This window comes from Pygocentrus nattereri, chromosome 12 (genome assembly GCF_015220715.1).
Source record: "Pygocentrus nattereri isolate fPygNat1 chromosome 12, fPygNat1.pri, whole genome shotgun sequence".
Taxonomy (NCBI): domain Eukaryota; kingdom Metazoa; phylum Chordata; class Actinopteri; order Characiformes; family Serrasalmidae; genus Pygocentrus; species Pygocentrus nattereri.
The window spans coordinates 32,281,484-32,294,805 of NC_051222.1; the positions used below are offsets into that span (position 1 = coordinate 32,281,484).

General features: G+C 40.1%; 1 protein-coding gene across 1 annotated transcript; it reads right to left on the reverse strand.

Annotated features, from left to right (window-relative positions):
- Positions 1-413: 413 nt before the first annotated feature.
- LOC119264663 (B-cell receptor CD22-like) lies at positions 414-6,727 on the reverse strand. Its single transcript, XM_037543282.1, has 8 exons — positions 6,622-6,727; positions 6,042-6,389; positions 2,361-2,600; positions 1,719-1,926; positions 1,357-1,632; positions 1,179-1,259; positions 1,020-1,065; positions 414-683 (listed from the first exon to the last, which is right to left on the reverse strand). Exons 1-8 carry the CDS (start codon positions 6,725-6,727, stop codon positions 414-416), a joined length of 1,575 nt encoding a protein of 524 aa, XP_037399179.1.
- Between the last annotated feature and the right edge of the window lie 6,595 nt (positions 6,728-13,322).

Below are 13,322 nucleotides of genomic sequence, written 5' to 3' on the forward strand. Positions count from 1 at the left end.
GAGGCTGAGCTGGAGGTGGTGGAGATGAAGATACTGAGATTTTCGTTGGGAGTGACAAGGCTGGACAGGATTAGAAATGAGCAGATCAGAGGGACAGTGAAGGTGGAGCAGTTTGGAGATTAAGCCAGAGAGGCCAGGTTGAGATGGTTTGGACATGTGTTGAGGAGGAATAGTGGATATATTGGGCAAAGAATGTTGGTGATGGAGCTGCCGGGTAGAAGGAGAAGAGGTAGACCTCAGAGAAGGTTTATGGATGTAGTGAAGGTTGACATGGAGATGGTTGGTGTGAAAGTAGAGGAGGCAATGGATAGGGCAAGATGGAGGCAGATGATCAGCTGTGGCGACCCCTAAAGGGAGCAGCCGTAAGAAGAAGACAGAATAAATGACTAGCATTTTGAAGAAGTTGGTCTCTTTCAACTGTTGGTAGCAACCCTGTGAGTAAATCTTACACTAGCATACTGAACATCGCCTTTAGACCTGTCCACCGCAGTGGTATCGGCATATTGAACCTTCTCATCAGCCCCAAAGGCAGAAGCTGTCACTACAGAGCTCTCAGCATTCCTGAGGTGTCTGACTCTAAGGGGCAAAACACTGGAATAGTGAACATCCTGACTGGATGGATCTGGATCAGTTGTTGCATCATTGGTTGTAGATCTTACGGTCACACTGTTGTAGAGATTTTTCTGCAGTGAGAAATAATGACACATGACAAATCAGACAATCATCACAGAGATTAATTTTAATAAATGCAATACAAATTAAGTGAAAGTTGGTAAAAAAAAGAATCTTTGATCATGTTTGACTTCATGTCTAACTGAAGCACACTTATGTACTGATCACTTATTTTCTCACTTTCTCTCAATTCCAAACTGGATAGGAGTTCTACTGATGAGATTTATTTATTAAACTATGTTTGTTTTGCATAAATGTCTGTTCTTATTAAAATAGAAAATCACAAAAGAAAACACTGCAGGAAACAATGTGAAATCTGTGGTATTTTTTGTGTTTGGTTGACTTGCCTGTCTTCGTTCTGATGCATTAGCTGAATCTCCTTGTCTCTTTTTCCTGAAATAATATTAATAAGTAGGTTCCAAAAATAAAATGAGTAAAGGTAATGTAAAATCATCTGCATTCATTTTAGATTTTCCAGTCAGTCCAAACAAACTGCATATACATACCTTACACACAAAACAGCAATGATAACAAATAAACATCCACATCCGGCAAGGACTCCAACAACAGCAAACAGAACTACACTCAACCCCTGTGTGCAGAGAAACTTTTAAATCAGTATTAGATTTTAAGAATATGTTACAAAGTGTTGTGTTTCTTGGGTTAATTAATATTCTTCCAGTATTAATACCTTTTACAGTGAAGGTCACTGCAGCTGATTTCTGAGATCCGTGTTCATTCTGAGCCACACAGTAGTAGGATCCTCTCTGTAGAGCCCTGTAACTGTGTCCAGATCCTATAGGTGAGCTTCCACCTTCTTTAAACCAGGTGTAGTTCTGCACAGGTGGGTTTGCATCACTGCTGCAGGTCAGAGTATCTGAACTGCTCTCTGCTGTTTCATTGATGGACACCAGGGCTTTCTTTGGAGCATCTAGAAAATACAGAACGGTTGTAGAGCATCTTAAATACAGATGTGATGTGTCAAATTAGGTCAGTGTTTAGATTTGAAAGCTACACAAATAATAAGGAAGCAGAATAAAGCTTACATAAAACTGTAAAAAAAAAAAGAGCTGATGTTTGAGATGCTGTAGATCTGACATGTTGATTTCTGCAAAACTCCATGGTCAAGCTTCTTAAACCAGGTGTAGTTCTGCACAGATGGGTTTGCATCACTGCTGCAGGTCAGATTCACTGAACTGCCCTCCACTATTTCACCAGAGGGACTGACGGACACTGAGACGCTCTTCGGGCCATCTAGAGGTAGAATCACACATTAAACTTCATGGAGATGCTTTTCTGTCTGATTAAGCAAAAATATGGTCCTGCAGAACTACATCACGTTTATGTTCTGACATCATTAACTTCAGCATATGAAAAGGATTCATTTTAACAAAACACTCAGAATTACTGTTATTACAAACTTTTTTGGTTCTATGAGAACTAAAAATACATACGAACATCATCAGATGTACTTATAATGTAAGATACTGAGCAGAAGCAGAAGATTCAAGATTTCCATCCTCTTACTGCAAAGCTTTAACTAAATTTACCTAATTATCAAACACTTAATGAGCTGCGTTTATAAAGAAAGAACAGTGATGCTGCATCAGCTTATTTTATCACAAACATTTCAGCATAAACTTTCAGCCTTGTTTGTTTTCAGAGATTGAATGATTGAATCTACTTACACATGACATTAAGAATGACCTGAGGAGACCCAAGGTTCTGACCCAGTACGGCACAGTGATACCTGCCTGCATCCTCCCTGCTGACTGGCTGCAGCTGGAGCTGGTCAGTACTGGAGGATAAAGGATGTCCATCTCTGTACCAGGTGAATGTTGGTCTGACTGTCAGACTGCAGCTGGTTTTACATGTGAGAGTGATGTTATCTCCCTCTATCACTCTCTCAGGAACCTCCACCTGGATATCTGAGAACAGAAAGCAGCTCAGGTTTAACCTTATTCTGACCTCATTCACCACAACCAAGCACATCACCGACTGACATGCAAACATGGCTGGGAAATGTGTTGCTTTGACTGCTGAATGACATTATAATGTTTTAAGTCTTTCATTTGATCCATTCGGTCAACAAATAGAACTCTTAAGAAGAATAAACCTTCCTCTGCAGCTGATCAGGGTCAAAAATATATATAGACAAACATAACGCTGTTGTCGGGACAAAACCTCATATGTCAGTTTTTGGAGATTTTTTTTTGACAATTTGAAAATGCCTGTTTCCCTTTTACATTGTGTGTAATTTCCATGATGAATGGACAACGAAAAATGACTTGGAAAAACATCTGGTTCCACTGACTTGCATTAAAAGAAGTTTTTTTTCCCTTCTCCTGTAAAGTTACCATTTTGGAGATACCAGGTTTTGTTCTGACAGTAGCTATATACATACACATATACACACACACAAAAGTTGTAGACACATGAAAAATGTTTGAGACTTGGAGCTTTGAATTTTTACATACACTATATATTTATCCATAGTCTAAAACTGTAAACCTCCAGCATTCAAGACACAGAATATATAGTTTGAGTGCATTATCAGTTCCAGTGTGTATTTAATAAACCTCGTGTATGAAAGTGAAAGTAAACCACTGTTAGCAGTGTTGGCTGGGTAAAAAGCTACATAAAAGTGAACATCACATTCTAAGGCTGGAAGAAGAAGAGACACAGAGCTATTAAATGCATATATGAATTATTTTATTCTTGTACAGTTTTGTATTCAAGAGTGCAAAATTTCAGCCAAAAGGTCAAAGGTTTTGTTCTCAGTGTGTCCTGTTTGTGCTGTTTTCTTGCACTGCCTTCTTTTTTCATTTTTGTTTCTCTCCTCATCTGTCACATTTCACAGCTGACCATGAAAATCAATTCAACACATTCAATCAGCCAAAAAAAAAAAATCTCATAGCAAATGGCAATCTTCATGGTCCAAGGCAGCCCAGTGGAGTCAAAATAGTCTATCGGAGAAGAATCAGCACCCTCAGTGGTGTCAACGGCATGGTGGGCGGCATGTACTACAGTTAATGATCTACTGCTAATACAGCTCTGTTAAACACCTCAGTGTGCTGATCCACTCTGACTAATGTACTACAGTTAATGATCTACTGCTAATACAGCGCCGTTAAACACCTCAGTGTGCTGATCGACTCTGACTAATGTACTACAGTTAATGATCTACTGCTAATACAGCTGTTAAACACCTCAGTGTGCTGATCGACTCTGACTAATGTACTACAGTTAATGATCTACTGCTAATACAGCTCTGTTAAACACCTCAGTGTGCTGATCGACTCTGACTAATGTACTACAGTTAATGATCTACTGCTAATACAGCTCTGTTAAACACCTCAGTGTGCTGATCGACTCTGACTAATGTACTACAGTTAATGATCTACTGCTAATACAGCTCTGTTAAACACCTCAGTGTGCTGATCGACTCTGACTAATGTACTACAGTTAATGATCTACTGCTAATACAGCGCTGTTAAACACCTCAGTGTGCTGATCGACTCTGACTAATGTACTACAGTTAATGATTTACTGCTAATACAGCGCTGTTAAACACCTCAGTGTGCTGATCGACTCTGACTAATGTACTACAGTTAATGATCTACTGCTAATACAGCGCCGTTAAACGCCTCAGTGTGCTGATCGACTCTGACTAATGTACTACAGTTAATGATCTACTGCTAATACAGCGCTGTTAAACACCTCAGTGTGCTGATCGACTCTGACTAATGTACTACAGTTAATGATCTACTGCTAATACAGCGCCGTTAAACACCTCAGTGTGCTGATCGACTCTGACTAATGTACTACAGTTAATGATCTACTGCTAATACAGCGCCGTTAAACACCTCAGTGTGCTGATCGACTCTGACTAATGTACTACAGTTAATGATCTACTGCTAATACAGTGCCGTTAAACACCTCAGTGTGCTGATCGACTCTGACTAATGTACTACAGTTAATGATCTACTGCTAATACAGCGCTGTTAAACGCCTCAGTGTGCTGATCGACTCTGACTAATGTACTACAGTTAATGATCTACTGCTAATACAGCGCCGTTAAACACCTCAGTGCGCTGATCGACTCTGACTAATGTACTACAGTTAATGATCTACTGCTAATACAGCGCTGTTAAACACCTCAGTGCGCTGATCGACTCTGACTAATGTACTACAGTTAATGATCTACTGCTAATACAGCTGTTAAACACCTCAGTGTGCTGATCGACTCTGACTAATGTACTACAGTTAATGATCTACTGCTAATACAGCGCCGTTAAACACCTCAGTGTGCTGATCGACTCTGACTAATGTACTACAGTTAATGATCTACTACTAATACAGCGCCGTTAAACACCTCAGTGTGCTGATCGACTCTGACTAATGTACTACAGTTAATGATCTACTGCTAATACAGCGCCGTTAAACGCCTCAGTGTGCTGATCTACTCTGACTAATGTACTACAGTTAATGATCTACTGCTAATACAGCGCCGTTAAACACCTCAGTGTGCTGATCGACTCTGACTAATGTACTACAGTTAATGATCTACTGCTAATACAGCGCCGTTAAACACCTCAGTGTGCTGATCGACTCTGACTAATGTACTACAGTTAATGATCTACTGCTAATACAGCTCTGTTAAACACCTCAGTGTGCTGATCGACTCTGACTAATGTACTACAGTTAATGATCTACTGCTAATACAGCGCCGTTAAACACCTCAGTGTGCTGATCGACTCTGACTAATGTACTACAGTTAATGATCTACTGCTAATACAGCTCTGTTAAACACCTCAGTGTGCTGATCCACTCTGACTAATGCACTACAGTTAATGATCTACTGCTAATACAGCTCCGTTAAACACCTCAGTGAGCTGATCGACTCTGACTAATGTACTACAGTTAATGATCTACTGCTAATACAGCTCTGTTAAACACCTCAGTGCGCTGATCGACTCTGACTAATGTACTACAGTTAATGATCTACTGCTAATACAGCTCTGTTAAACACCTCAGTGTGCTGATCGACTCTGACTAATGTACTACAGTTAATGATCTACTGCTAATACAGCGCTGTTAAACACCTCAGTGTGCTGATCGACTCTGACTAATGTACTACAGTTAATGATCTACTGCTAATACAGCGCTGTTAAACACCTCAGCGTGCTCCGTTGCAGTCCATTTATCTCTGATAATCTGACGCAGCTGAATTCTGGTTCTCCAGTTCTAAGCAGTGTGTTTCTCAGGTGTGCTTTTAAAGAATCTTGTAATTATATCACATAACTGCTTTGTGATCCTGAACACCAGTGAATGAAGTACAGTGTCTTATTTCTGCTGATGGATCTTACCTGTGACTGAAAGATCAACTCCACCTGCACCTTGATACTTTCCTCTAGATCTGTGTGTTATGAATCTGAAGTAGTATTTACTTTGGTCCTTTTCTCTCACATCCCTCAGTTTGAGAGTACAGTCGCTGAATTTATCTCCGAGGAACTGAACTCTGCCTCTGTACTCTGGATCACCAAAAAGATCAGGAGGTTGTACATCTGTAATCCAGTATTTGGTCCACAAAATGTTTTGGACTGACTGACCCCTTGAATATGTGTAAGTGCAGCCTATGATCACTTCTGACCCCTTTAGAGCGCAGATAGATTTAGGGCTGTAATTCACAGCCCACCCATCCTGAGCAACAACTCCTGTAAGACAAAATACAGAAATGTCTACATTTTTACTCTCAAATAGTAATAAGACTCTTCATTTCAGCCGAGTTTGAATAATCAACTGAGCTCATTGGAGATAAAAGCACAAAGTGAGAAGCTCCACCCACAAACACAGCACAACTGACTCCAATATGTAAATGCATATTCTTTTACGTGTGTCTAACTTTATTCAATAAATACTTGATAAGAATTAACAGCTCAGACTCACCAGAGATGAAGGTCAGAAACAGCAGAGAAACAGTCAGAGACATTCTGAGTGAGATCAGCAGTTCAGCCTGTATGATTATATACACAACAAAACACTTAATTTCCATAAAATGTTATAAACGGTGTTTTAAGCATCAGCAAAATGTTTAAATCTGCTAAAACAATTTCTAAGTGCAAAGTGCCATGTGGTCATACATGCAGTTCATTCACGCTCTGTTCATGTTTCATGCATGTTATTTACAGGTCTATAAATGCTGTATCAGTTATGTTATGCAAGTGTGCTTGACTACCACAGTGTCTCATCCATTCTTTTATAGACAAAGTGACCAAAAAGTCCAAAAGGTAATCTACACCTGTTAATCTAAACAGCAACAATAAATTCTTTACTAACTGAACAAGTACTTAAGAGTATATTCTTACCTTCCTTAAGTGATGCTCATCTCCTGATGAACCCAAAGAATGAACAAGGAGAACAGAAGAGCCTCATCAAACAGTTGACCTAAATGTTGTTAAAGTGTTGTTGTTGTCTCGCAAACAATAATTGCTCCTGTTCTCACTGAATCAGTCCTTCATTCTTCAAGTACACAACACGCTTATTCATATTAAAAACTTAATATCATAAAAATCTTGAAAGAACTGCTCCAAGTTAAAGAAGTTTAATGAGGCACAAGAGAAAGAATGAAACCTTCTACCTTTAGAAGTCTTTTCACCATGTGACTTCAACCTACAGCTTCCGTTGTCACTTAGCCTCGAGACCACATCTCATCTGAGTGGTAAAGCTAAAGTACATTATAGCACCCACAGCATTGTATGTTTGATGGTAACTGGTGAGGTCATTCATTTTTTTCCACTGATGATCACTGAAAGCTGCATCTTCCTCCATACTGTTCATCATCATCAGTGGCTGAGGAAGATGAAGATGAAGTGGACTTTTGCTTCCAGTGTCCAGCATTAATGTTGATAATAAACTCTTTCCCTTGTGAAGGACTTTGAGTCAGTCACTCTTCACTGATTGGTCAGCTCACTCGTGCTATTTTCTTTTCTTACAGCAAACGTACAAAGTGCTGCTCATCTCCTCTCAGAGCTGCTTCAGGATCAGATTCCTCCCTGTTTTAGATCTCAGGCTCACAATCAGATCCTAGCACAGCAGAGCTGCTCTGACAGGCCTTGTGAAGATCAGAGCAGCTCTGCACAAACACACTCATTAGCTGTAGAGACCAATGGAGCTCAGCTTTAGCTTCAGCAGATGGACATATGGAGCGGATTCACAGTGGACTGGACACGATGAGACTCTGACCAACATTTAAAGTAGAAATACTACATTACTATTATTCAGAACGTGTGATATTGTTTAGTTTAGCGCTGATGATTTAACATTAAAGTAGAAACAGTACATGAGCAGCATTTGGAAAGAGTGATGTTTAGTTCAAAGCTGATGATGTCACTTCCTGTGTATCTTCGGTACATAGATGGTCTCGGGTTCAGAATATGCAGACAGGAAGTGACGAACAGTGTCAGGGTGAAGTTTGTGGGTACTGGTGACCTCCCCTACATGTTCTGTATGTGTCTTTCTGCTGGTCTACGCAAAAAAGAGCACTTTCTCTCAGCACATCATGGTTTCACTGTGTTTTACTCTCTGCCCATGTGACAGTGTACATGCTCCATAGTCACTGAATAGTATGAAATCTGCATATATTTGATAACAGTGTAATTTCACCCGCCTGCATAAAGAGCAAATAGGAAGGATAAACATGCTTTGCCTTTTCTGTTTACCTCTCACTCATTATGGTTACACTACATCAGGTATTAAAAACAAACTTCATTAAATTGTGAAATAAATTTCCAGCGCTGCTCTGTTTAATTGGGTTCAATCAGTTATAGCAAGTTAAAAAAAACGGGGGAGTGGTCCATCAACACCAAGCATCCATACTCTTACTGTACAATTAACGTTCCACCTTAACACAACTCACACAATACAGCAAGTAAAATGTTCTTCGCTTTCCCCCCTACTCTGTTGGCCAAAAGAAACATCTGCTTGTTCTCATGTCTTTCTTAAGACGTTCTGGTGTTTTTAACTCGGGGACGTTTAAGTGGACAGCTCCAGCCGGGGACAGACTATCAAAAACTGGGACTGTCCTGGAAAAGAGGGATGCTTGTTCAAGGCTTAATCCACATCCAAGAAACCAGCCATTAGTAATATTAGGCCTAATACAATTATCAGAAAGTCACCCAATCACATTTATTTGAAATAACTGAAATTGTGAGATTATCGTGAGGTTGTTTAGTGTAGCGGGTAACATCTCTGCCTTCAACGCTGTAGATTGGGGTTTGATCCCCTGGTTGGACAAGCACCCTACACTACACCAATAAGAGTCCTTGGGCAAGACTCCTAACACCAACTTCACCTACCTGTGTAAAATGATCAAATTGTAAGTTGCTCAGGCTAAGAGCGTCAGCCAAATGCCGTAAATGTAAATCATGATAATCTGTCACAAGTGTTAATTCTAAAGCGATTTTAAGTTACAAAAAGCAAAATGTGTTTTGAATGGAGACAAATAAACAAATAAAACAGTAAATGCATTTGCGATGCATAAAAACTGAACTTGATGCTGTGACGTGTTTCGAGATGGGCACAAATAATATTGGACTATTTATTAGCCATGGAGTGAACTTCAGCACTTTTAGCATGTATGCTAGCAGAATGAGTGTATTGCCTATATTTTCGCTCTGAAGTGAAGTACAACATTAACAAGCAACTGAGTATTTTTCCACATTGGGTCGAGTATTGTAGAAGTTAACCTCTTTTTTTTTCCCACCATTTTTTCTAGGTTTGCATGTTACACATGCACAATGGATGCTCAAGAGGAGGAACTGACCATAAATCACCCTCAACATGAATCGACTCTGCATAAACGGCTGCGAATACAGATAAGCGCTTTCAAAGTCAAATAAAAATAAACTTTAAAAGGTCCCAGCTCTTCTGAGACAGTATCTCGAGTGAGCTTACAGTCCCACTGAATATTTCAATCAAGCCCTCAGAAAAGCCCTGTCCAGAAATGTCTCGAGGCTGGAAAGGGAAAACTACAACAATGACAAAAAGTGCTTCTTTCTTCCTTGGATCTTGGCTTGTAAAGTTCAAATCCCCCCAGAAAAACAGCTCTGTCCAAAAAGTTCAGTCAGTTTCCTACAGCACTGAAGGAAAGAGGTCGGAGGTTTTAGCCGTTAGCCGGTTGACTCGCCATCTTGCTTCAGTCTGCGGTTTCACTGTGGCGGGTGAACCGCGAAAGAGAACGAGGAGAAAACACACAAAAGAGGAAGGAAAAGCCCCCTGACCTGCATTACAGGTCGGGAGAACAATAAATAAGTCCATTTCACAAAATGCAAGTCGAAATAAACAACAAGGCTACGGGCTCCGCAGCTTTCACAAGATGGCGGCGGAGCAGCTAATCGCGGGCTAGCTCTGGCCTGAGTAAATCCCACCGCTAGCTTGAATAATATAATGCGCTCAGCCTGATTTAAACAACGCCATAACGTGGGTATAACAACCTCACCACACGAATATAACCATAAACTACACGTTTAGTTCATTCATTCCCATTTATGTCGTTAATTCACCAAAAACCGACTCGTTTCACGAACCAGCAAGGACAGTTTCCCGTCCTCGTCTGGTTGACGGGCTGGGAACTGCTTTCAAGCTGGATTCATACGGGTTTTAGTTCTTTTATTCTCAGAAAATAGGCTTTATTTCACTGCTTGCTCGGTTGCTCCCTCTTCTCTGTTTCTAAATGCGCTGAGCTTTGTTCCAAGTTACGCGAGTTTCTTAAAGGGCCAGAACACCTTTAACCACACTGCACATGATTACTACTGCTGAGCGGTTTTAATGTCCTGATAGCATCTCCTTTATGTTTGTAGGATAATTTAATTGGGCTAATAATAGTACAATAACCGAATACCTCTCAGGTGTGTGAGCAGTCATATTTTAATATGGGCTGCAACATCAACAGCTGCATACAATGAACAGAAAATCAGATTTTTGTGCAATTATTTAATGATAAATTAGCACTTATTTTAGAACTGTGACAGCCATAAATGACATTAATAGTGTTTTACACTTTGATAAAACTCTTGGTGACGATGTCAGAGCTGGTTTATCATCTACTGTTACTATGTGCTGCCATCTAGAGGAAGGTAGCTGTACTTACATGGACGCTGTGCTATAAGGCCCATCACTGACTGACTGATATCTGGAGCTCTGTAGCAGCTGATACTTCATCCATCTTTCTCTTCTGCTCACTAACCTTTCAGTTATTTATTAACAATACTGCTGCTGTTTAATGAATACATGTATTACATGTTTTATTATTATAATTTTGTTATTTATTATTTATATTATTATTATAATTTTAGAGTCTTGGGTAGTTGATATGTGGGGAATATGTAGATCAGCTGAAGTTAGTTTTAAGGGAATTAACAAGAGAGACATCAGTGAACTTCAGTGGGTAGCGCTATTGCCTCACAGCAAAAATGGCCTGGGTTTGATTCCCCGGCCGGGCGACCAGGGTCTCCGGTTTCCTCCCACAGTCCAAAGACGTGCAGCCAGGCTGTTTGGACATGCTAAATTACCCCTGGGTGTGTGTGTCTGTCTGTCTGCCCTGTGATGGACTGGCGACCTGGTGTATAGTGCCTTCCGCCCGAAGCCAACTGGGATAGACTCCAGCTCCCCCCCACGACCCAGGAGGAGAAGCGGCTTAGAAGATGTGTGTGTGAAAGAAAGGGTATGCCTAGTGGAAAGACAATCATTCATTGTTTTAGAATTTATGCTGCAGGAATATTGGGAAATTAACATAAATATAAATATTTGGGAGGATTCTAAAGTAAATAAAATCACTGAAACAAAACTGATCTGCCCTGCTGGACACGCCAAGCCTCTAACAAAAACCAACTACAGAACATTTCACTTGTCAGTAATTTCTCATCTGGCCACCAGAGGTCTCTCTCTCCTCATTACAAGCCTTGCTTCCAGGATCAAGCCACCTGCACCTTGTTACTTCTCTAATCAGTCTCACTTTAAATGCTTCCCAACTCAGCCAGTCCATGCTAAGTATTGTCGGTCTGACTACTGACTGTTTGTTTTGTTTGACCTCCTGTGTTTAGAACCTCTGTCTGCCTTTTCAGAACCTGTGTTTGGTCTCTTGTCCTTTTTGCATCTCTGCCTGAGTCAGATTTACTGATTTACTGTTGTGACATTTTTGCTCTATCTTTTTAACTATGAGTGTTGGGTTGCCCTGTTTTTAATAAACCCACAAATGGATCCCCCACGAGTCTACGTTGTCACATCGCAACACTGTTGAACCCAAATGGTGCCTAACAGTGTTCTATATAGCAATGCTATAGAAGATCCACTGTTTCCTGAACGGACCTTTCAGTCTTTATATAGAGCAATGGGTCTCCAAGTGGTCCTCAGGTTCCCCAAGATGATCAAATATCCCAAAACAACATATCGCTGCTGTTGGGACAAAACCTTGTATCTCCATATTTGTTGCTTTTCAGTTTTTGAACAGGGTAGACTGCCTGAGGGGACCTGAGGGTCGGTTTCAGAACCACTGCTCTAGAGAACCATTTGTGTAAATGAGATGGGTTGGTGTGAAGACACTTTATAAGCTTTAAAGAACCTCCTCAAGATAATGTAAATGTTCTGTATGTCAGATATTAAAGGTTTTTCCTTTTTTCCCCAACTGTACTTCCAAGACAAAACCACCCTGAATCTTTATTTGAAGGAGTTTATCATGTAACTAGAATTTATTAATAAGAAATAATAATACAGTGTTACTGATAAGTGAGCGCTCTCAAAAAAGATGTTTAAGATCAAGTTTAAGAATTAGGAAGCACTGACAGCACTTGATAAAAGTTCTCCTGAATACAGAGCTCAGATTCCTGACCTGTTCCCAGAGCTGTACTGCAATACTTTAAACAGTTAAACATTGAGCACATCACTCAGTTTCTCTCTCTCTCTCTCCTTTGTTGGGTGGATGTGTAAAGTCTGAGAGGTTTCCATAGTGATAGTCAGTCAGTGTTTGATGTTCACAGTCTGAAATAGAAACACACGGGAAACTACAACCAATCAGTATCTGAGTACAGATCATTAGAAGGACTGGAATGTCCAGTCTGGACTTTGTAGGAATTCTTTATAAATCTGAACGTCTGACTGAAACGGAGTTTCTGAAGAGACACTTACTGCGAGTGTGTTGTACACATTATCAGAGGACCTGGACACGGGGTCAAGAGCTGTGTATGTGTCGTCCTTAGCATTAGGATCAATGTTCTGGAGAGAGGAGTGTTAGAGAACATGAGCAGTTTGAGTTCTCACTGATGAACATTTACACTTTAGACCAAAAGACTGGAGGCAACACTAACTTTGTGAAATAGATTTATTTCAACAGATAACAGTCTGTAAATAATATTATACTTCATTTACTGGATTGTTAAACAATGGAACTATGTTCAAATGTGGACCAAAATTCTGGGATCAGATGTCAGCAAGCATGATGTGATAAACTGATGAAGTTCTAAAGCACTTTTGGTCCACAAGTTTGTTTCCATATTTATGGTTTGTGTTGTCCATGAAGTGTTTCTCTGTGTGGCACTTCATCCATCTTTCTCTTCTTCTCCCTAATATTTCAGTGATTTATCAATATGGTAAAG

Bases quoted from the DNA above. Each gene is read 5' to 3' on its own strand.
- LOC119264663 (XM_037543282.1), bottom strand. From the start codon at position 6,727: ATGGAAATTAAGTGTTTTGTTGTGTATATAATCATACAGGCTGAACTG. The intron at 2,601-6,041 runs GTAAGATCCATC...TTCTGTTCTCAG, and splicing joins AGTTGATCTTTCAGTCACAG to ATATCCAGGTGGAGGTTCCT. The intron at 1,260-1,356 runs TACTGGAAGAAT...CACACAGGGGTT, and splicing joins TTCACTGTAAAAGGTATTAA to GAGTGTAGTTCTGTTTGCTG.